The sequence below is a fragment of the Coenobita brevimanus genome, chromosome 101 (assembly GCF_032717465.1).
Source record: "Coenobita brevimanus isolate Jiangsu-jjx chromosome 101, ASM3271746v2, whole genome shotgun sequence".
NCBI lineage: Eukaryota > Metazoa > Arthropoda > Malacostraca > Decapoda > Coenobitidae > Coenobita > Coenobita brevimanus.
Window position 1 is genome coordinate 57,191,760 of NC_137054.1, and position 24,830 is coordinate 57,216,589.

Sequence of the window (24,830 nt, forward strand, 5' to 3'; positions counted from 1 at the left end):
ACAATTTTGCACTGCTACATTGTGCAATCGCCCCACCCCCCACCCCAGTGCATTCCTTGGACTTACCCTGACCTAATGCAGAAAGAGTTAAATCTATATCTATTACTATTGAAAGAAGCAAACAAACACACAGACAAACACATGCACTGCTTGACTTTTTTATTTAGATAATCTTTAGAATGTATTTTAACTATTATTTGTTGTTACAGCACTATTTCCAGATAGCGCAGCACTACCAGGCAGTGTTACAACAGTCCACAGCAAACAGCAGTAACAGCAACTCACAGACAAGTGTGCAACAGACAGCGGTGCAACCACAGACCATCCAAATAGTGCAGGCTGGAGGGCAAGGCACAGTTCAGGTTAAAGTTCTGCGCTTCATTTCTCATATATTTAAGTATAAAGTAGCTGCTTTTCATCATCTGATCCCCCCCACCCCATTTTGTTTTTTACATACTATGGTCAGCCTTGTTATGATGTTATGATTGAGTTACATTCATGGAACCAATCAGATCGTGCTCAGTCATATATCCAGCATAGGAACATTCAGGTTGATTTGGCTCAGTCACTGATCAGTTGTCTCAGCTAACCTCACCTAATATGACCTAACCTGATTCATCCTAAACTAACCTAATCTGATTCAACCTAAACTAACCAAACCTAATTTAACCCAGATTAACTAACTGGAATGATTTGGAGTTGAATGAATTTTGGGTCTGAGTCATTCCATTGTACTCTGTCTGTAGGACACCATGCAGTCAACAAACCTAACTTGGTACTGTACTCTTTAGTAGCATAAGTGTTATTTCTGCAGAATTTGGGTGAGGTGAATGAATTATACAATTATGAATGACAATCCCCATCATAAAATTTTCATCATTTATTAACCCTCTCAGGCACAGTCACACGATTAGCGTTTCATGGGGATTGATTTCAAGATAATCAATCACTTGAATCGCGTTTCTAAGCACAAAAGAATTAGCCAAAAAAAAAGTTTCTGGTGAAATCGCTTCAAATTTTGACGCATTGTAGTGACTACTGCTCTTTCCAATGGTAAGGCATTGGCAACACTGAGCTGCCTCATTGGGCCCAGCACGTAGCGATATACCTCAGTCTCTTCCAAGCAGCCAGGCGGTGGGTTGCATTGTGTCTTCAGTCCCTTTAAACTCCTACTAATTCTCCCCCTCCTGCCCGAGCCGAAGCCCCTATGGACTCAGTGTGATAATGCATTATTTGTGAGCATATTTGTATGTGATATTGTCGATGGAACATAGATATATGTCACAAAAAGGAATTGTGTCCGTTATCAAGTGTTAGGCTTACGAGCCGATATGTGTGTTCACTGTTGCGGGGTTTCGCCTCTCGCCCTCCCCAAGGCCCTATGGCGTGATTACAAATACGTATATAATGAAGCCAATGCCTAAACTGTATTTTGTGTGAAAGATATTGTGGCTGGCTTGGTGAAATTATGGAACCATATTGTGGAATGGGGCAGTCATCACGTACAGTTTTTATAGTTGGGAAGGAAGAATTAGAGGTGTTTAGTGATGGAATTATTGTGATTCTGATAGTGAAAATGCGTATGGAATTGTGTGAAATATACCTCAAACATGCTGCGGATGTTCGTGAAGGAGTGTGGTGTGTGCCAATACAATAGAGTCACAGTGAGTGTTCACAGAGAAATAATTCATGCATTCACTGACTTAGCTAAAACAAAGCGCAAGTGTCAGAGACAAGAAATATGCCACAGCCACATATACATACGTATGTTGTGCAGCGAATGTTCGTGGAGAAATCTATTGTGTGGATTGAATGTGTTTTAGGCAAATGTATCGCAAGGAGAGAAGAAAATATGCAGCAGCCACAGACACACACACACACGCACACTCACCCACCCACACCCACACGCTCACCCACATGCACACGCTCACCCACACACATACACGCTCACACACTACATAACTCATCATCTTCAAGCTACTGCCAGCATCTCAACACCTCTGGAGGAAGTGAGTTATACGTATTTTGTTGATCTGTATATTGACCTATTTCTATAGTTCAATATTTTTTACACAAATAAGTAATGTTTTTTACATACACACATATGAGATGGAAGAAAGTTCTGCTTCAGTATCAGAACGTAGCAAAAAGACTAGTGGTCATGTCGAGTTTCTGACAGCTCTATCAAAAACCTTATGATATTTTACATGTATACTTTGAGTAAAAAAAGAAAATAATAAAACGTAACGAGCGAAATTATGTAGCTGTGGGTGAGGTGGGGAAAGAGTGTTTTATATCTCACGTGCGGGTGAGGAAGAGTATTCTACGTTTGTCGTCCAATTACTCCAAAACAATTGGACGTATCGATTTCCCATAAGAACCATGATAAAGAGCAGTAAATTCCACGTATGTACACGACATAACAATGTAATATCTATGATAAGAATTCGTTGTTACATAGGCGGGAATATTGCATATGTTGTGCGCACATCACGAAAGTGACGTACGGACGTGAGTTCCCAGTCGTTTTTGTCGATTTACTCGAGAACTATGAGGTGAATGGAAACCAAGAGGTGCTCATTAGAAAGCTGGTGAAATTCTGCATAATATTGTGCAATAAAAACATCCCTACGTGTCAAGTGGGGTTGGTGGAGGATTAGTGCCCCTCCCTGTAAAACAATTAACTCTAAGCCCTTGACCACCCCGTTTGGGATACATGGCGTCTGGCAATGGATGGATGGATGGATCTTTGAGAAAATTTCCATATTAGAGCTCCTTGATTTTTTTTCAAAAATGGCTTTCAGTTTTTGGCTATTTTCTCGAAAACTACAAATCGTATCAACACCGGATTTGTCTCTTTAGAAAGCTGATGAAATTCTCTATCAAAACTTCTCATAACATTTTCCTGTATGATGGAAAACACTCGAATGGTGATGTTGGGAAGTGAACATGACATGGCAAAATTTTATTCACGGCCACCTAATGTTGTTTTATTCGTGTTCTCCTGTTTTTTTTTTTGTGCTTATCAGCTAGAACAAACATTGATCAATAAGATGATATACGTTTCATTGCAGTATGTTGATGTTTGGGTGGCGAAAATAAGGAGAGAATACGTGTTATTTGCCGCGCGTGGGCAGCCGGGCCGGGCAGCTTCGCAAAAAATGTCTCTATCTATCTGTCTATTGCCAGACGCCTCAATCCCATTTGGGGTGGCCACAAACAAATCGCCTCCAAGTCGCCCTGTCCCCCGCCATTTCACTCCCCTGCTCCCAACTCACACCCCCCTCTCTCATATACCTCTCCACCCCATCTCTCCATCTCATCCTCGGCCTCCCCCTCCCTCTTTCCCCCTCCTCCTCACTCACATACACTCTCTTCGTCAGTCTTTCACCCTCCATCCTCTCCACATGGCCAAACCACCTCAGTGTGTTCCTCATAATGCTTCCTATCACATCCACATCAACACCACAACGCTCCTTTATATCCTCATTCGTCAGCCTGTCTCTCCATGTGACTCCACAGGCTCCTCTTAAATAACTCATTTCCATGGCTCTCACTCTTGACTTGTGTCCTTCCAACAACGTCCAAGCTTCACTTCCGTACGTTAGAGTTGGTATCACAATACTGTCATGTAGTAACTTTTTCACTTCCATGCTCACTTCCCTGTTTCTTATCACTGCTTTCAAAGAACCAGCAACCTTTCTTCCCTGCTGTACCCTTTCAAGCACTTCACCCTCCAAACCTCCATCCTTACTCATCACACTACCCAAGTACTTAAACGTACTCACATTTTCCAATTCCTCACCATCCAACCTCGCTGTACATTCACTGACTTCACCTCTCTCAAAGACCATCACTTTGCTCTTCCCTACAAAAAATGTCGTGCGCCGGAAAACTTACTGAAACTTATCGTGCGCGAGAGGGTTAATAGAGGCACTCCTGCTATTTGTCCCACCATGCCAGTATGGCACTATATCAGAAAGCACAGGAAAACTTGTGCTTGGTGATGTCACATGCAAACAAATTTTTGATTGGCCACTGCATCTCTCCTGGCCAGTGCATGTTCTCATTGGCTGCAGCACCTCTCCTGGGACTTCCCAGAATAACGGAATCCTCCCAAAACTCCTTGGATTTCATGAATGTTCCATTCTAAATGAGAGTGAACTCTCATACAGTCATGTCTTGTTATGCGATAGGGTTGTTTCTAGTAAAAACCTATTGCATAGTGAGGTCACTATAACTTGGATTCAGTGGGGTTAGGGAGGGTAACCTTGACCACAAAATCTAAAGCACCCCTGCCAAAAACTCTGCCACCCACCTGATGTTTGTCCTGGACTGGTCTGAGTCATCACCAAGGGTCCCATTCTGAGGCTGGAGGGCCTGGACGATCTGTCCAGGTCCTAAGGAGGAGGTGGAGAGAGATGGGGAGAGCGATGTGGTGATGACAAGGGAGAGTGATGCTGTGAGGCTGAGGGAGAGCGGAGCAGTGCGGGTGAGGGAGAGCTTGGCAGTAGTAGTAGTAGTAGTTGTTCCCTAGGCAGTCTGGTCGAACAGCCCCGAGTCCCTTAGGAAGGCCATGGCCGAGACCTTGCTTTCCCACAGAGCTCTCAAAGAGTGTATGTTGCGTTGTTGGCGTAGGTGGTTGTGTGCAATGCAGTCTTCCATAATATGCCTAATAGTATGGGGTGCTGTGTTGCATCCTGGACAGGCAACAGCGACAGAGTCATCCAGCCTCTTCTGGTAGCTTAAGAGGGCTGGATGGTGCCCATATCTCAGCCTGGCCAGGTGGACCCTGTCCTCACGAGGAAGATAGGATTCAGAAGGGTGGATGTCAGGAGGCCATGCATGCAGCTGTGTGTTGTCTTTAAGTGACTGAATGGAACGGTGAGTGATCTGAGTGTGGATATGCTTCTGGAAGCTGGTCTGAGGTGGGCGAGGGGGGAGAGATGACAGTATTTGTGTATGGTACCGTGTGCTGGGTGTTGTTTTGATGTTCCTTGGTGTGGGTGGATGTGCTGCCATGTACTGTAGTGGATGTTGTAGGTTTGTGGAGGCTGCAGCAAGAACCTGGGTGCCTCTCATGTCTAGATGATCTTTGACTTTGAGGACTTTGGTTTCTTGATGTAGGTGGTCTGTGGGTGTGGTAGCTGTGCAGCCTGTGATTATTTTTAGGGCCTTGTTCTGTATGGTCTGTAGAGTGTTGTAGTGTGTTTTGGTGAGGTTAGAAGCCCAGGCAGGGCTTGCATAATTCATCACTGAACGTATGTATTGTTTGTATACTGTGGTGGTGGTTTCTTTGTTGTGTCTGAATGTTGTATGGGCAAGTGACCTCAAGGCATTGAGTCTTGGTATTATTTTATTTTTAATGTTTGTGATGTGTTGTTTAAATGACATTGATATATTGTATGTTACACCAAGGATTTTGTGTGTGTGTGTGTGTGTGTGGAAAGTGTTAAGAATATATGGAGTAGATGGGAAGTTGTTGAATGCTGTGAAGAGTATGTACGATGGTGCGAAGGCTGCAGTGCGTGTGGATGGTGAACTAAGTGACTTTTTCTCTTTGAAAGTTGGGTTGAAACAGGGATGTGTCTTGTCTCCATGGTTGTTCAATCTGTACATGGATGGGGTAATAAAAGAGGTACAAGGTAGGGTAGTGGATGTTGGAGTGGCCCTGGTGAGAGAGGATAGTGTTTGGAAACTCCCTGTACTGTTGTTTGCAGATGATACTGTGTTGTTGAGTGAAGACGAAGGGGAGCTGCAAGGCTTGGTGGATGAGTTTGAGAGTGTGTGTAAGAAACGGAATCTAAAGGTGAATGTAGGGAAGAGTAAAGTGATGGTCTTTGAGAGAGGTGAAGTCAGTGAATGTATAGCGAGGTTGGATGGTGAGGAATTGGAAAATGTGAGTACGTTTAAGTACTTGGGTAGTGTGATGAGTAAGGATGGAGGTTTGGAGGGTGAAGTGCTTGAAAGGGTACAGCAGGGAAGAAAGGTTGCTGGTTCTTTGAAAGCAGTGATAAGAAGCAGGGAAGTGAGCATGGAAGTGAAAAAGTTACTACATGACAGTATTGTGATACCAACTCTAACGTACGGAAGTGAAGCTTGGACGTTGTTGGAAGGTCACAAGTCAAGAGTGAGAGCAGTGGAAATGAGTTATTTAAGAGGAGCCTGTGGAGTCACATGGAGAGACAGGCTGACGAATGAGGATGTGAAGGAGCGTTGTGGTGTTGATGTGGATGTGATAGGAAGCGTTATGAGGAACACATTGAGGTGGTTTGGCCATGTGGAGAGGATGGAGGGTGAAAGACTGACGAAGAGAGTGTATGTGAGTGAGGTGGAGGGGGAAAGAGGGAGGGGGAGGCCGAGGATGAGATGGAGGGATGGGGTGGAAAGGTATATGAGAGAGGGGGGTGTGAGTTGGGAGCAGTGAAGTGAAATGGCGGGGGACAGGGCGACTTGGAGGCGATTTGTTTGTGGCCACCCCAAACGGGATTGAGGCGTCTGGCAATAGATAGATAGATAGTGTGTGTGTGGTAGGGGAGTGTTGTTTATGGTGAGGTGTGGGATGTGACTGTGTTCTGCTGTCCTGTTTGTGAGAAGAGTCACTGTAGATTTGGCTGGGGCTATTTTGAGCCTGTTTGTGGTGAACCATTCGTGTAGTGTGTTGAGGTAAGGTTGAATGATGTGTGCAGCTGTGTTTGCATTTTGGTGTGTACATGTAAGTGTTATATCATCTGCATAGGAAGCTATGTGTATCTGTGGTGTGTGGGGTGTGGGTACGTCGTGCATGTATAGGTTAAAGAGTGTAGGGGACAAAACAGATCCTTGGGGGATGCAGTTTGTGAAGTTTCTGATGTTATTGGCAGAGTAGCATACAGATGTGTCAGGTGGCGATGAAGACGAGACAGACATGACAGAGGCAGGTGATGCAGGACATCTCATGTGAAGACCACTCATTGATGGCATCAGCTTTTCTTCAGTGCATCTGGCAGGGGAGGAGGAGGTGGTGATGGTGGTTTTTGCCTGCTGCCTTCTTCTTAGCTGCTAGCAGCTCCCTGTACACCATTAGGTGTTGTTCAGATCCTTGCTGTTGTTTCACTTCATGTCGGGTTTGGATCCTTGTCATTGATGAATGCAGTGCCCATGTCTATAATTGCAAGTTACTTCTTCAAAGTGTTTATGTCTAAAACAGGAAGGTGCCTGTCCTCACCACCATCCTCGCCACCCTACTGTGTCTCCACCACTCATTTCCCGAGCTCAGTGAGCTCTGTGAACAGCTGCTCTGTATGTCTGTCAAGGATGTTTTGCACATCCTGCTCATCCACCACCTCAAATCCAGCCTTGTGCGAGAGATTGAGGATGTCTCGATGGATGTTTTTAACTTCTGGGAACCCCATGAAAGAATACATATACTCCGGCCACACCTTACACCACATAGCGTTCAGTGTGCTGGGCTGCACCTCCTACCATGCTGCTTTGATATACTTGATGGTATGCATTGTGTTAAATTTCCTCCAAAAGTTCTGCTCTGCATCTGTACCAGGTGGCCAAGGCAGAAGGGGCTTTACAGGGAAATTACCAGGATTCTTTCTTGAGTTGAGAGGTATATGAGGGAGGGGGGGGTGAGTTGGGGGGAGGGGAGTCAAATGGTGGGTGACAGAGTGACTTGGAGGCGTTTTGTCTGCGGCCACCCTTTGTGGGATTAGGGCGTCGGGCTATAGATAGATAGATAGATAGACTTTCTTGACAGTTATTCCTCAATTACATCTTGATAGTCTGTTCATTCCCGATCAATCCCATTTTATCCCAGATATGTCTGTCCATCCATCCATCATCCAATCCTACATTGCCCCATGAGGAGTGTAGGAGCCTGGAGCTAGTCATTTGGTCCCGACATTTAAGATGAGAGTGACCAGCCTAACTCATCCCTGAGTGGCATTACATGAGCATTCAACCCCAACCACGCCTTGGATATAAACCTTCACTGGCTCAATCAGTTTGGATTGCAATAATTACCCACTAAACTGCCAGGCACCAAAATTTGGTTATATGGTTACCATCCAGTGTAGTAAATGGTTTCTTGGTGTACAGGAAACCATCTGGCTTGTCACTCAGTGTAGAGTCACCTACAGGCAGAGGGAAGAGGAAAGAATGAAGGAAAGAAATACAGAAGAGGGAGTGAAAAGTTACCCGTAGGCAGAAGGACAAGGAAGGAATGAAGGAAAGGAAGACAGAAGAGGATGGAAGGAAAGAAGGATAGAGGAGAGGAAAGGGCAGACACCCGATAGCAGCACTACATCGAGTGAGTGGATGGTAAAACTGAAACGTAATAATTCTTTGTGTAAGAAAAAAACTCAAACATTTAACTTCTTATTTTGCATAATATCAGTAATCAAACATGTTAAGTCTTTTTCAGTTATGTCTTAACATAGTGATACATCATTCATATATTTTACTACAGGCATACATCACAGGATAGCATAGATATTTCAAAATATAGTACTGTACCTCGGTCACCTCTTGGCTTGTCCCCTGAGTCCATGATTTGTTATGATAATCACAACATGATGGCCTGTTCGCACAAGACAAATCAAAACAGATCCGGATTTTTTTGCAATTTACAAAAAAGATTGAAGACGTGGCACCTTTTGCACAGTATTACTAAACCACAGATGAAGGTACAGTTCTTATTATTGATATACATATACACTATACATATAATGGCATTCAAATAATATGACATTTACAGCATCACTTGCCCCAGGGTCACTCACTTTTACCATCTACTCCATGGTGCACTGGAGGTAACAAGTCTTGAATGTCATGATGACGCCCTGGTCCATAGTTTGCTGCAGTGATGTTGTGTTGTGGGGCAGGTGCACCGCCCAGTTCTCGATGCCCATAGGGTGGCATGGGGCATTGTCAACTAAGAGGAGGAAACAGTCAGCAAGGTGTTTTTGCTGGTATAGTCGTGCAGGCGGGGGGATAGGTACCCAGCCATGTATGATCTGCAGAGTGCTGAATGTAAGCCAGGCCCTGGAGTTACTTTTCCAAATACAGTAACCCCATGGTTTGCCTTTTGCAAACCCTGCCAACACTTGGGGATTCTCCCAGTGATATACAAGAAGTGGCTTAAGGTTCATGTGCCCCTCTGTATTGGTACCAGGGAGGAGGGTGTGAGATGGTCCTTTGTGGCCTTGAAGTCAGGCACACAGCATTTTTTCTGGCTAGTGTACAGTCATCAGCATAAATTCATGTGATGTGAGTCCTTTTGTTTGGCAACATAGTAGTACTAGTTGTTCCCTAGGCAGTCTGGCCGAACAGCCCGGAGTCCCTTAGGAAGGCCATGGCTGAGACCAGGCTTTCCCACAGAGCTCTCAAAGAGTGTATTTTGTGTTGTTGGCATAGGTGATTGTGTGCAATGCAGTCTTCCATAATGTGCTTAATAGTATGGGGTGCTGTGTTGCATCCTGGAGAGGCATCAGCGACAGAGTCATCCAGCCTCTTCTGGTAGCTTAAGAGGGCTGGATGGTGCCCACATCTCAGCCTGGCCAGGTGGACCCTGTCCTCACGAGGAAGATAGGATTCAGAAGGGTGGATGACAGGAGGCCGTGCATGCAGCTGTGTGTTGTCTTTAAGTGACTGAATGGAGCAGCGATTGATCTGAGTGTGGATATGCTTCTGGAAGCTGGTCTGAGGTGGGCGAGGGGGGAGAGATGACAGTATTTGTGTATGGTATCGTGTGCTGGGTGTTGTTTTGATGTTCCTTGGTGTGGGTGGATGTGCTGCCATGTACTGTAGTGGATGTTGTGGGTTTGTGGAGGCTGCAGCAAGAAACTGGGTGCCTCTCATGTCTAGGTGGCAACATTGTTAAGGGGACTTGTTGCTACATAGAGTTTTATACACTTTAAAGACTCGTTTGTAAGAAGTGGTATTAGAGTCTGCCTAGAGTACAATATTCTGTATACCGTATCTGATTAATATAAAAAAGTGCAAGAAGTGACAGAAGAATGTTATGGAACAACATTTGAGCATAATATTCTGGTATTGTTATGACCGTGTCTCTGCTCCCTTCCCCTCTCTCCCCCTTACTCCTACTGATGTCTCCCTCACCCCTCCCTCTCCCACCTACCCCCTACTGACTTTCATGCCTCTCCACTTTCTCCTCCTCCTACCTCCCTACCTTCATTCATTTATCCACGGCATTAACCTGATTGGTGCATTGCATTTCTCACTTGACTGTTTACTAAACCCAGCCCGTCCTGTTCTCAGTTGCTCGCAGTACTTTGACTAATTATCAATATTCCTTGCTGTTCAAGTCCCATTCTCATCCTCTCTGTCTCCTTCCCACTCCGTTTATTCCAGCTGTCATTCTTTTCTCTGCCCTGTGGCACTACCAACATGCGCAAGATACTGAAATGCTTGAGGTCTCGTTCTTTTGATGTATTCCTTGCTTTTTTTTTTTTTTTTTTTTTTGAGCCTGGCAGTTGGTAACTATTATTTCAGTAGGTGAAATTAAACAAATATTTGTGCCCATTCCTCCTCCTTCTTGCCCTCTTTCTTCCCTTGGAAGATGTTCCCATTCTCCTCATAGTGTTCACTGAATCATGAAGCAGTATCAGAACCATAATGTTTTGCACTGCTGCATCATGTTTGGAGTAGAGAGTGGGAGAAAAAGGCTCTGGCATGGCAAGAAACTCGAATGTAGAGGAACAGAAAGGTGACAAGAATAGACATGAAATAGAGTAGAGTGCGGTTTATTATGTAGATTAGTGCCTTGGATAATATAAGGTAGACAGGGCAGGGAGAGAGGGGAGTGGAGATTAAGGAAAGCAGGGGGGTGGAAGAGGGGGAGGTTGGAGAGGGACACCGGAAGGAGTACGAGGGAGAGACCAGAAGTTTCATCATTCCACGACATTCTTCTGTCATCTTTGTGCACATTTTTTGCCATTAGACATAAAGAATTTTGCATTCTGGGTGATTTACAGTACTAATTCTTACAAACACGTCTTTAAAGCTTATAAAAGCTTACGTGGCAACTAGTTCCCATACACTGCTGCCAGTCAAAACGACCTGCATCACACGAGCAGGCTTGCAGCGAATTTGTGTTGACAGCTGTACATCTTCCTTGAGATGGGCCTTTAAAAAAAAAAAAAAAAGCCAGTTTCATCAAAATTGAACACCTCCTCTGGAGAGTATCCCCCCTCCTTCATAAAGACCATGAACTGTTCAGGAAAGGCCTCAGGTGCTACATGACCTGCACTTGCAACCTCGCTATGCATGGTCCCATGTTTAAGGCCTGCATAGGCCTTGAAAAGCTCAAACCAGCCTGTGCTGACCATGAACTCCTCAAACCAGCCTATGCTGGCCTTGAGCTCCCCCTTGACCTCCATACCTTCCTCTTCCTTAAACTCCTTCCCCAGATCGAGAACCTTATGCAAATGAAGTACTGTAATGAAGTACTGCACTGTAATGGGCTGAGGCCTGCGTTGCTTAGTCATTGCTAAAGTGCTTTAGTTTGAGCAGTGTAACCGTAATTTCAGGCTGTACTGTATAATAGTGTGGTAGGTGATGGCAACATCGTCCGCTCACTTGACGTAGTGCTGCCTACGTCTTCCTTCGCCTTTATCAGCGTCCGCCATCCTCTTTTCCTATTTCTCCCATCTTTTCTGTCACTTTTTATTGTTCTTTCTATCCTTCATTCTTTCCTTGTTCTTCTTCCTATGGGTGACTTTACACTCCCTCTTCTGTCTTTCTTTCCTTCATTCTTTCCTCATCCTTCTGCCTGTGGGTGACTCTACACTGAGTGACAAGCCAGATGGTTTCCTGTACACCAGGAAACCATTTACTATGCTGGGTGGTAACCATATAACCAAATTTTGGCGCCTGGTGGTTTAGTGGGTAATTATGGTGCTCCGGTCAGATTGAGCCGGTGAAGGTTTACGTCCAAGGGATGGTTGGGGTTTTTTGCTTACGTAATGCCACTCAGAAATGAGTGAGGCTAGTCACTCTTATCTTAAATGTCAGGACCAGCTTGCCTAGCCCTGGGCTTCTACGTTTCTTGTGGGGCAACGTAGGATTGGATGATGAATGAATGAATGAAAGGAAAAGAGGAGACATGATTATGCTATATAAGTGCATCTCAGGAAAAGAGAAAATAGGCATAAATTAATATATAACCTATGGGGAAGCATCAGCAAGAGGACACTGCAAAAAACTACATAAAAAGAGAGATGAATAAAGACACAAGAAAATTCAGTTTCCCAAATAGGGCAATTGATCAGTGGAATGCCCTGCCAAATGAAATAATGTGTGCCAAAACTATTCATAAATTTAAGGATATGTATGATAAAAATGGTTTAATACACGGGACAGTATGAGCTTGACTCATTCCTGTGAAGATACAGTTAGGTAAGAACAGTTAGGTACGAACATACACACACACACACACACACACACACACACACACACACACACACACACAGAACACTTAAAGGAACTAAGCTATGAAGAAAGACTAGAAAAATTGGATCTACCAACGCTACAGGAGAGAAGGAAAAGAGGAGACATGATTTTGCATTATAATGGGGTACTTTATGGGGTGGAAGACAATTGACAATCGTCATGGTCGAGCCTGCCACAGACGTCGTAGGACACGCATGCTCATGAATCATATGCTGCATTTGTTTGTGTGCACTTGTGATAGGATTAATGTCATTCCTACTTACAAAACCACTTACTCTCTCCAATGAATACACACAACAAGAGCTTATCCATTTGTATGAGTCATACAAAAAGGTAAAAATATTCTAATCTGGCAAGTCTAGCAACTAGTCAGCTCATTCATCCCTTATAATTTAATGTTTTCTATGTTAATTCTTTAGAAATGAGTAGATTTGTATCTCTTAATATATGGTTTCAATGAGGAAAGTCATATTTTCCTCCTCTGAGACGATTTACTAACTTAAATTTATTAGTGCCTAAATTCGCCTTCAGTCAACGATTTCGACAAACCGTCCCAAATCCAGGAACGGTCAACAGTCATTTTTTGCCTGCTCTGAGAGAGGTCGGAAGGCTGGACTGAAGTCGAGAGGACGCACGCTGAGAATCTGAGATGTCAGGATCGTACTGTTGTGTTCCCCTGTGCATTAATAGGGGTGGCCATCAATTTCCTCAGATTATGAATGATGAAATTACAAAATAAACAATTTGGATAATATAGTGTCATATACAGTATGTATATATTTCTCAAAGTGGCTAATCAATCCAGAATAGAATATATTCTCTATAATAAGTATATATAGAAAAATATATGTATATATATAAAAATATATATACATATATTTGAGAGAGGTGAAGTTAGTGAATGTACAGCGAGGTTAGATGGTGAGGAATTGGAAAATGTGAATACGTTTAAGTATTTGGGTAGTGTGATGAGTAAGGATGGAGATTTGGAGGGTGAAGTGCTTGAAAGGGTACAGCAGGGAAGAAAGGTTGCTGGTTCCTTGAAAGCAGTGATAAGAAACAGGGAAGTGAGCATGGAAGTGAAAAAGTTACTACATGACAGTATTGTGATACCAACTCTAACGTACGGAAGTGAAGCTTGGACATTGTTGGAAGGACACAAGTCAAGAGTGAGAGCAGTGGAAATGAGTTATTTAAAAGGAGCCTGTGGAGTCACGTGGAGAGACAGGCTGACGAATAAGGATATAGAGGAGCGTTGTGGTGTGGATGTGGATGTGATAGGAAGCGTTATGAGGAACACACTGAGGTGGTTTGGCCATGTGGAGAGGATGGAGGGTGAGAGACTGACGAAGAGAGTGTATGTGAGTGAGGTGGAGGGGGGAAGAGGGAGGGGGAGGCTGAGGATGAGATGGAGGGATGGGGTGGAGAGGTATATGAGAGAGGGGGGTGTGAGTTGGGAGCAGGGCAGTGAAATGGCGGGGGACAGGGCGACTTGGAGGCGATTTGTTTGTGGCCACCCCAAACGGGATTGAGGCGTCTGGCAATAGATAGATAGATAAAAATATGTGCATTTCACTTTCACTCACAAAGTACACACTGCTTCCTACCCAGATGACTTAACACTCCCACACACACTTCATGACTGGTGTACTACAAAAAGACTCAGAATGGCCTCTTTTATGGTAGAACACAGTCATAACTCACACCTCACTATCAACAACATCCCCCTTGTCCCACATGCACACAAAATCTTTGGTGAAATGAAAGCACGGTAACAGAAGAATTTGGTAATATCTTGCAGCATAGAGCAGTTAGTTAGAAGCTGATCTGTAAAAATATTTATCTAAGACAACCTTTCTGAAATTATCTTGATGTCCTCAAATGTGAATATTACAAAATCTTGGGTGCCGCAATATTAGTAAACAAAAGCAGAGTCTATCTTGGCCATGTGGAGAGGATGGAGGGTGAAAGACTGACGAAGAGAGTGTATGTGAGTGAGGTGGAGGGTGGAAGAGGGAGGGGGAGACCGAGGATGAGATGGAGGGATGGGGTGGAGAGGTATATGAGAGAGGGGGGTGTGAGTTGGGAGCAGGGTAGTGAAATGGCGGGGGACAGGGCGACTTGGAGGCGATTTGTTTGTGGCCACCCCAAACGGGATTGAGGCGTCTGGCAATAGATAGATAGATAGACTATCTTGTCCCTGGGACTGTACCTTCAATGCGCATGCGCCACTTGGATATTTGGGATGTTACGAGCGTCGTACCGATTTTTTACTTATATTGGCTAGTAATCGACTTGAAGAGGGCAATTACAAAGTATTTTGTTCCAGCCAATAGTGAGTAATGTAACTCCACCTCTTTCAGTACAATAAAAGACTACTAATGCAAAATAAATGAGGATCTTGGAGTTCTTTTGATGCTAGTCTAGCTGGATTAATATTTTTTACGTATTACAGTAATCCCGCATATTTCGCGGTAGTTACGTTCTTGTAACCCCCGCAAAAATTTAAATTCGCGAATACTCTATTAACAATTGAATCTTGCACTTGTGTCCACCATGCTGCCCATCACACAGTCCACGTCCATACTGATTGCAAGACAATTCGCCGTCAGACAATTCCCCGTCAAAACATGGACGATTCTCCTTCAGAACAATTCGCACCCTGGACGATTCCCTGCCATTCTATAAATATACTAATCAATACTTTGATAAATATACTTATTATTAATTAATCAATACTTTAATAACTATATTTCAGGGGGATCCAGAAAAGTCTATGTTCAGTAGCGTAGGTTCTGGATATTATTTATTAGTTGCACCTTTAGTCAATAATTAACTTGTTTCTTCCTCGCTGTAGTCGCCTTTGAATTATATTCTAGCGTCACCCATAGCTATCTTCATTAATGAAGGCGAATTATCTTGTGTTTGTTGTGACTGCGAATTGTTCCGAAACCTCCATACTCATCCCGAAATACCTTCTTACAAGATTGAAAGCACATACTTCATTATGAAGGAAAAACGTAAACACCGTACTGTAATACACTATTATCTACACATTTATTCACAAAACAGTACAAAATGAAAAGATGCATTAACTGGTGATAGCAAACACTCGCACGGTCGCTTCTTAGCTTGTCCAGTAACACAATTTTCTCTGCTAAGGTCATAACTTTTCTTGATCGTTTTGTCACCTTGGAGTTCTTACTAATTGTATTATTAGCCTTTGGTGAGGCTGGCTTACGTCCTGGGGCCATGTGGAAAGCAAGTGGGAGGCAAGAGGCTCATATCATAGTACGGTTACAAGAACACCAGACACGTGAGCCAGTCAGGCGTGGACTGAGGATTGTGCGGGGCAGAGAGCAGTGTTGCCATACCCAAACAACGAAATTATGCTAGGGCAGTGAAAAAATTATGCTAGATTGAGCAAATTTGTTCCAAGTAAAAAATGAATTATGCTAACTTGAAGCTAAATGATAAAATTCTATACATATTCATGCTATATATTAATTATGTACTGTTTACTATGAAAATATTAAAATAACCTACATACAGTAAGAGGGTAAATATCGGTTTTCTGCCCATACTGCTTTTTCCCACGAAACTTACGTTTTTCTGATGGATTTTGATGTGATTCATTCGATTTTGAGCATCATTTCCGTCGGAAATAACCAGATTTTGAGATATGACCCCCCCATCCCCCTGCAACAATGGGGGATCTTTGGGGAATCGGGGGTTATAGGGAGGGGGGGAAACACAGAAAATGGTCATTTCCCACTGAAATGAAGCTGAAAATCGAATGAATCATACCAAAATCCATCAGAAAAACCTAGGTTTCATGGGTAAAATACAAAGCTCAAACTTATCCTAACCGAACCTAACCTAAAACCTAACCTAACCTAATCCAACCTAACCTAACCTAACCTAACCTAATCCAACCCAACCAAGCCCAAACTGAAAGTAACCAACTATTCAAACCTTACATCTTCTTACCTTATTCGTTTCTCTCTCTCTCTCTCTCTCTCTCTCTCTGATTTGTAGCTTTTATAAAATTATTCCAAAAATATTCCATTCCATTCTAAATTATGCTAGAATGATGCTAAAACTTCTAATATGCTAAAAAATATTCCAGACTCGAAAATTTTATCAAAATTATGCTAAAAGAATAAAATTATGCTAGATATGGTAACACTGGCAGAGGGGCCGCGGGAAAGGGACAGAGGGTGGCGTAGTTTACCACGCTACAATTGGAAGTTGCGGGAATTTCAAATTTTTTGTTTTCTGTATATTCAAGGATATTTTAGTTGAACTTATTAATGCTAAGAAAATCCGCGAGAGGGCAAAACCGTAGACAAAAAATCCGCAAAAAATGCGGGATTACTGTACTATAAAAATAATAAGTAGTTTGCCTTCATTTCTTCTCAATTATTTGAGAAAAAAATAATTCCTCTACATATTACAAACATTAATTTGAATCATAAGTCCACACAAAGATATATTATTAATGATTCATGAGAGTGCGGCTGTTCACTGTCAGTGGCAGGCTCGACCACTTCAATGGCGGCTCCAAAGCACCCCATTGTGTCTCAGGGAAAGAGAAAATAGAAATAAATGAATATAATTATAACCTATGGGGAAGCATCAGTAAGAGGACACTGCAAAAAACTAAATGAAAATAGAGGTGATAAAGATGTAAGGAAACTCAGTTTCCCAAATAGGGCAATTGATCAGTGGAATGCACTACCAAATGAAATAGTGTATGCCAAGACAATTACCGTATTTCGCGGCATGTAAGACGCAGCATTGTGAAAGACGCACCCTAATTCTGGCGGGGCAGTTCTGTGAAAAAAAAGTTTGCCCCAACCAAGACTGCAGTAAGGTTTCTTGATAAGAGCCATTACCACACAGATACACACTCACCTTTCAGAATCTATTCATTACTGATCATCAGCCTTTGGTTTCTTTTTTTATATACAAAGAATGGTACAGGAAAAGAAAACAATGCCCCTTCTTGACAAAACGTGACTGATATGAGCCACTATCACTTAGATACAACACTCACCTTTCAGAATCTATTCAGAACTGCTCATCATCCTTTAGTTTCTTCTTTTATGTACAAAGAATGATACAGGAAAAGAGAAAACAAAACCCCATCTTAACAAAACGGGACTTCAAACCACGAGGCCATCTCAACTTTGTTGATAAAAGTGTATCAGTAAACTGATCTAAACACTGTTTTTAATATTTTATGAATTTAAAACCACAATTGAAGTCAATAAACTCTATTCTTTCATTCACTGACGAAAACATAAAATACAATGAATGTTCACATCAGTTCATTTATCCTAAAAGAACCCCGTCATATTCCACACGTTACGGAATTTCCTCACATTGCCTTGACTCAAGCACAATATCAGACGACTACCATCATTAATCATGCACTCTAACTAACCTGTAATTACCTCCACAAATAATATAAAAAGGTAGCACTTGTAAATACACAAATTACAATGTTTTACAACCAAAGTTCAATATAGCAAGGCTGCTTGGGAACAGGATAGACAGCTGTTTTTACTCTCTTCTCCCAGTATCACTCCTTCACTGTCAGCTATGTTTGCGTTGCAGCATCAACAATTAAAAATGTATGCTTCACTGATCATAATTTACTATAAACATTCATTTCAAAACATACAATGGTGAAAACATCCATTGTTACACCTTAGTAACACTGCTGCCTCCCAGTTGCTAGACAGCAGTCTCTACCCCTTCCTCTCAGTATCACTTCCTCACTGTCAGCGATGTTTCCCTTGCAGCATCAACAGTTAAAAATACGTTCTTCACTGATCACAATTTACTAAAAAGACATTCATCTCAAAACATGTCGAGAATGGTGAAACTATCTCTTAGCAACACTGCCGCATCCCAAGCGCTAGACAACTGGCTCAACCCTCTTCTCCCAGTATCACTCCTTTACTGTCAGCTGTTTTCCTTGCAGCATCAACAATTAAAAATGCATATTTCTCTTACCAGAATTTGCTAAAAACAGACATCCATCTCAAAACATTCGAGTACTGTGAAAACATCCATTTTTGGTCTTAACGCTGCTGCCTCCTAGTCGCTATGGTACACACACACACACGCACACACGTACACACCACATGCAACATTCGCTCACCTCTGAAACATTTACATCAGTCCGTTTTGGAGTACCCAGTGGCTTTATTATATGCCAAAAACATCAAAATGTATTTGGTTGTTCAATATAAATATCATCACTTAAGAACATGAAACATCTCAAACAATTTATTCATCCAAACATCATCAGTGCAAGACTAAAGGTGTACAGCACCATTGATCCTAAATTTTCCATGGTTGCATCTGTCATGATCACCTAAAACCTATATTCACTTCATATTACTGACATGGTGAAAATTTCACTCGTCTTCAAATCCTGAGAATTCATCACTACTTCCCCCGAGTCCTGAAGCATCACTGGAAGTCATCACCACGGTCATCATCACTGTTTCACTGTCACTCTCATACAGTAAATGGTCCTCAGTACCATCCATTGAATTGCTTATACCACACTTCATACGACTTTAACTTGGCAATGGTTTTAACTGAGCACAGGCGATATTCAGACTTGGGGCATTTGATACAGCCCACATTAACCTCCTCAGTACATGTTTCCTGAACTGAATAAAATCATATGGCGAGCATGAATAAACTACCCTATAAAATACATTGCTGGGCTGAAGGGATTATAATAAGCGGATTATCAGTTCCCTAGCCTGACTCTTCCCACTTCTACTTCCTTAACTACACCCACACCAAACTCTCACCTACACCTTAGGATTCTGGTCGTTTCGGCCGTAACGTCCAAAATGGCAAACGATTTTACAACCTAACCTAACCTAACCTAACCTAACAAATTTGGACGTTACGGCCTAAATGATCCCCATTGCCGATCATGAGAGCTTTGCTTAGGCAGCAGAGATGCAGAGAGTGAACGTTGTCAATCATTCTGATCGCTTCGTCTGCTAAGAATACAGCAGAAATGGCGGACGCTGATATGAATGCCCGTCAGGCACTGCTATTTCAGATATTGCATCAGTTATGCTACTCAGTGAATTTTATCCTATTTTCATAACAAAATACTGTAATTGGGTATGCCCTGAGTTGCATAGACATTGCTAAAGTACTTCACTTAGCTGAAAAAGTGAAGCTGTAACTTCGTTAGCTTGCTAGAGTAGGGTGTACACTAGACACTAAACTGCTAAGTTGCTAAACCGCTAAACCCCTTGACGGTATTGGCCAGTTGAGCTGAAAACAATCCCGTGAATGCTTTGTGTTCTTGAACTTGCATGTTTTAATATCTGCTGCATATATACACTCACAAAATATCACAAAAGTAACTGACCTAATTAGGGTTACTGAATTTCCATACGTGACGAAAGTCTGTTTTGATGACTTGGCAGTTTCACTAGCCAGCATCTCTCCAGCATGATTGCTTTGCTAGTTAGTGAATGGATGGCAAACAAAGTGGTCATGATTGCCTTTCAGAAGGTTAGCAGACAGTTCACCAGTGAGCACGTTAGCTTGCTAGAGTAGGGTGTACGCTAGACACTAAACTGCTAAGTTGCTAAACCGCTAAACCCCTTGACGGTATTGGCCAGTTGAGCTGAAAACAAACCGTGAATGCTTTGTGTTTTTGAACTTGCGTGTTTTAATATCTGCTGCATATATACACTCACAAAATGTCACAAAAGTAACTGACCTAATTAGGGTTACTGTATTTCCATACGTGACGAAAGTCTGTTTTGATGACTTGGCAGTTTCACTAGCCAGCATCTCTCCAGTATGATTGCTTTGCTCGTTAGTGAGTGGATGGCAAGCAAAGTGGTCATGATTGCCTTTCAGAAGGTTAGCAGACAGTTCACCAGTGATCATGTACGTTAGCTTGCTGGAATAGTGCGGATGCTAAACTGTTAAATTGCTAAACCGCTAAATATCTTCACGATGTTAGCCAGTTGAGCTGTAAACAAACCCGCGAAAGTTTTATGTGTTTCTGATCTCAGGTGTTTCTTAAATCTGCTGCATTTACACACTAGTGTATATTATTTTTAAAAATAAAATCAAGTCTGCATACTGTAGAAAACACCTGTGGTTGCTAAGCATTGAGATGATCATCTTTATAAGAGTTTCTTCTCAGTGAAGCCTAACTAACCTGCCTTAGTCTAACGTGCAGGACGCATGGGGATATTTTAAGGTAACTTTGAGACAAAAAAGTGCGTCTTATATGCCGCGAAATACGGTAATAAATTTAAGGATATGTATGATAAAAGCAATTTAATATACAGGACAGTACAGGTTTGACTCATTCCTGTTGAGATACAATTAGGTAAGAACACACACACACACACACACACACACACACACACACACATTACTAATGGTGCTGTTCAGGATGTGTCAGGTGCGACGATTGGAGATGATCCTGCGTTGCTCACTAGTACTGGAGTTATGCTGGCAGGTTTGACTGCATTAATGATGTGCTTTGAAAGTTAATATTTACTCGTTTGAGTGAAATGATGATTGTGGAGAGAGGAGGTGTTTCTCAGTGTGATATTTGTGTGAATGGTAAGAATGGTGATGGAATTTGAAGTATCTAAGTGTAGCACGCTCATGACTTTATATGATAGTTGATCATGTGATAAATCAATAAAATGATTTAAGTAAATGTTATACCTAGTTTTGGGTTAACGATCGTGAAATTCACTTTTACGATAATTGTGGTGGCTGCGCACTACAATCCCATGCATATGTGGCACTTCTTGTTCAAGTCAACAGTCAGATGTTTGAAGAAAGACAGGCACCCAGTAGTAGTAGTAGTTGTTGTTCCCTAGGCAATCTGGCCGAACAGCCCCGAGTCCCTTAGGAAGGCCATGGCCGAGACCGGGCTTTCCCACAGAGCTCTCAAAGAGTGTATGTTGTGTTGTTGGCATAGGTGATTGTGTGCAATGCAGTCTTCCATAGTGTGCTTAATAGTATGGAGTGCTGTGTTGCATCCTGGACAGGCATCAGTGACAGAGTCATCCAGCCTCTTCTGGTAGCTTAAGAGGGCTGGATGGTGCCCACATCTCAGCCTGGCCAGGTGGATCCTGTCCTCACGAGGAAGATAGGATTCAGAAAGGTGGATGTCAGGAGGCCGTGCATGCAGCTGTGTGTTGTCTTTAAGTGACTGAATGGAACAGCGAGTGATCTTAGTGTGGATATGCTTCTGGAAGCTGGTCTGAGGTGGGCGAGGGGGGAGAGATGACAGTATTTGTGTATGGTATCGTGTGCTGGGTGTTGTTTTGATGTTCCTTGGTGTGGGTGGATGTGCTGCCATGTATTGTCGTGGATGTTGTGGGTTTGTGGAGGCTGCAGCAAGAAACTGGGTGCCTCTCATGTCTAGGTGATCCTTGACTTTGAGGACTTTGGTTTCTTGATGTAGGTGGTCTGTGGGTGTGGTAGCTGTGCAACCTGTGATTATTTTTAGGGCCTTGTTCTGTATGGTCTGTAGAGTGTTGTAGTGTGTTTTGGTGAGGTTAGAAGCCCAGGCAGGGCTTGCATAATTCATCACTGAACGTATGTATTGTTTGTATACTGTGGTGGTGGTGTCTTTGTTGTGTCCGAATGTTGCATGGGCAAGTGACCTCAAGGCATTGAGTCTTGGTGTTATTTTATTTTTAATGTTTGTGATGTGTTGTTTAAATGACATTGATGTATTGTATGTTACACCAAGGATTTTGGGTGTGTGTGTGTGTGTGGTAGGGGAGTGTTGTTTATGGTGAGGTGTGGGATGTGACTGTGTTCTGCTGTCCAGTTTGTGAGAAGAGTCACTGTAGATTTGGCTGGGGCTATTTTGAGCCTGTTTGTGGTGAACCATTCGTGTAGTGTGTTGAGGTAAGGTTGAATGATGTGTGCAGCTTTGTTTGCGTTTTGGTGTGTACATGTAAGTGTTATATCATCTGCATAGGAAGCTATGTGTATCTGTGGTGTGTGGGGTGTGGGTACATTTTGCATGTATAGATTAAAGAGTGTAAGAGACAAAACAGATCCTTGGGGGACACCATTTGTGAAGTTTCTGATGTTAGAAGACTGACCGGCAAATGTTACGTGTGCACATCTGCCTGCTAAGTAGTTTGCCAGCCATCTTTTTGTGTTATTGTGCATGTTTGTGTTGAGTATTTTGTTTGAGGTTGTGGTGGGGGATGGCATCAAAAGCTTTGCTAATGTCTAGTGTGACTAGGAGTGTTCTGTGTGGTGGCCTAGCTGAATTCATGCCATCGAAAAGTCTCTGTGTAAGGTCTGTAAGAAGGGTGTTTGTGGAGTGTAGTGGCCTAAAGCCATGTTGTGACTGGGCTAGGGGAATGTGAGGTGTGACTAGTTGTAGTATCAGTCATTCAGTGACTTTAGAGGGGGTGCAGAAGAGTGTGATGAGGCGATGTGAGGAGGGTAACGTGGGGTCTTTGTTGGGTTCAGGGATAGTGATGATATTGCCATGCGTCCAGATGTTGGGTATTATGTTGTGTGAGTAGCTGTAGTTTGATATGTTGGTGTGTGCTTGTATGCCTTGTGGTCCTAGGTGTTTAAGTTGAATGTTGCTTATGATGTCTGGTCCACAGGCAGATGAGTGCTTGAGGTTGTTAATGATGTGCTTCGTCTGGTTGTAAGTGAAAGGTGCGTATTCTGGGTCTGTGGGGAACTGTCTCTTACGTCTGATGATACGTCGGTCTTCCGGATTGGGAGTTAGATGGCTGACTTGTGAAAAGTGATTGATGAGAGTGTTTGCATGTTGTTTGTTTGAGGGTATGGCGTCTGTTGTTGTGATGGCAGCGTGTGATTGTGTGGTGTTGCTGTTGGAAAGTGTGATGCTGTTTAGTGTTTTGTAGAGTTTGCTGATGTTTGTTTTGTGGTCAAGTGTTTGGAGGTAATTTTTCCAGTTTAGTGTTAGTTGTTCTGATATTTTACTGTTTATCTGAGTGTTGAGTTCTTGTATTTGTTGTATGGTGTCTTGTGTATGGGGTGTTGGGGAGTGTCGCAGTGTGTCCCGTTGTCTGATGAGGCCTTGAATTTCTCTTGTGAAATTGGGGTTGTGTCTCTTTCTGTTGCCTCTAGGGATGTGTCTTTTGTCTGCGTTTTGTATGATTGTATTGAAAGTGTGCACAGCGGTGTTGATGTTTGTGATGGGTGTACTGTTTAGTGTTTCGAAATGTTGTTCTGTTTCAGTTACAAAGGCCTCCCAGTTGGCTCTCTTATAATTAGTGTATGTGTGTTTGTGGCCAGCTGGGGTGATTCTGGTTTTGGTAGTGATGATGATTGGGAGGTGATCAGAACCTAGGGTTTTGACCACTCTCCATGATGTAGTGGGAGCGAGGTTTGGGGAGCAGAAGGTGATGTCTGGAGATGATGGGAGGAAGAGGGCTTGGTGTGGGATTTGGGTATGTTGGTCTAGACTGTTTAGTATGAAAAGATGATCTGTCTGGGATTGTGGCACCAGCCCTCTGTCTGTGTCAGGGTTGTTGACATGCCAGGCCGACGGCTTGGTGTTGAAATCACCACCCAGGATGATGTTGGGTATGTTAGTGATGTGGTGTATCTGTGGAGAGTAATTGTGTGGTACTGTGGGGGACGATTGGGGGGGAATGTATGTGTTAGCAATTGTTATGTGTGATTTGTTACTAGTGCATATTTTAATTGCTTGTATTTCTGTTGTGGTGTCATGTGGGAGGAGAAGTGACTTTGTGTGTGCACTGGTATCTGCAAAGTTGATGGATTTGTGTACCAGGGTGATGAGTCCACCGCCACCGCCGTTGGCCCGGTCTTGTCGAATGGTGGTGAAGTTATGAAATGTCGGTGTTTTCTGTGCTCTGTATAGTTTTGTTTCTTGTAAGATGGCAATGTGTATGTTCTGTTGTTTGATGAATTGTGTGAGTTCATGTATTTTGGTGTTTATGCCATCTATGTTTAACTGAAGGATGTATATGTTGTGTGTGCGATGTGTGTCGGCTGCTACAGCACTGGGGGGAGGTGGTGTGGGTGGAGGGGAAGGGATAGGAGGAGGTTGTGATGGAGGTAAGGGTTGAGGTGGATTAGGATGGGTTGGAATGGGAGGAGTTGGGGGATTGGATGGTGTGGGAAGGGTCAGTGGGTTTGGCTGTGGAGGTGTGAAGTAAGTAGGAGTAGGATTGGCAGGGGGGTTGATGGGTGGGGGGAAGGAGCATAAGGAGCAGGTCCAGGTGTTTGTGTAATGTTTCCTGGATGCAAGTGTTGTGCAGGTGTAATGGGTCCAGTTCTTGCAGGAGTTGCATTGAACTGAACCCTTT

At 43.0% G+C, this 24,830-nt stretch overlaps 1 protein-coding gene across 1 annotated transcript in view; it reads left to right on the forward strand.

Moving 5' to 3' along the window:
* The window catches only part of LOC145415104 (nuclear transcription factor Y subunit gamma-like), a 162,653-nt gene that overhangs the window by 103,063 nt on the left and 34,760 nt on the right, over positions 1 to 24,830 (forward strand). Inside the window, exon 5 of the mRNA XM_080284523.1 lies at positions 210 to 362. Within this exon, the coding sequence (XP_080140649.1) occupies positions 210 to 362 (153 nt within the window). The remainder of the gene's footprint in view (positions 1 to 209; positions 363 to 24,830) is intronic.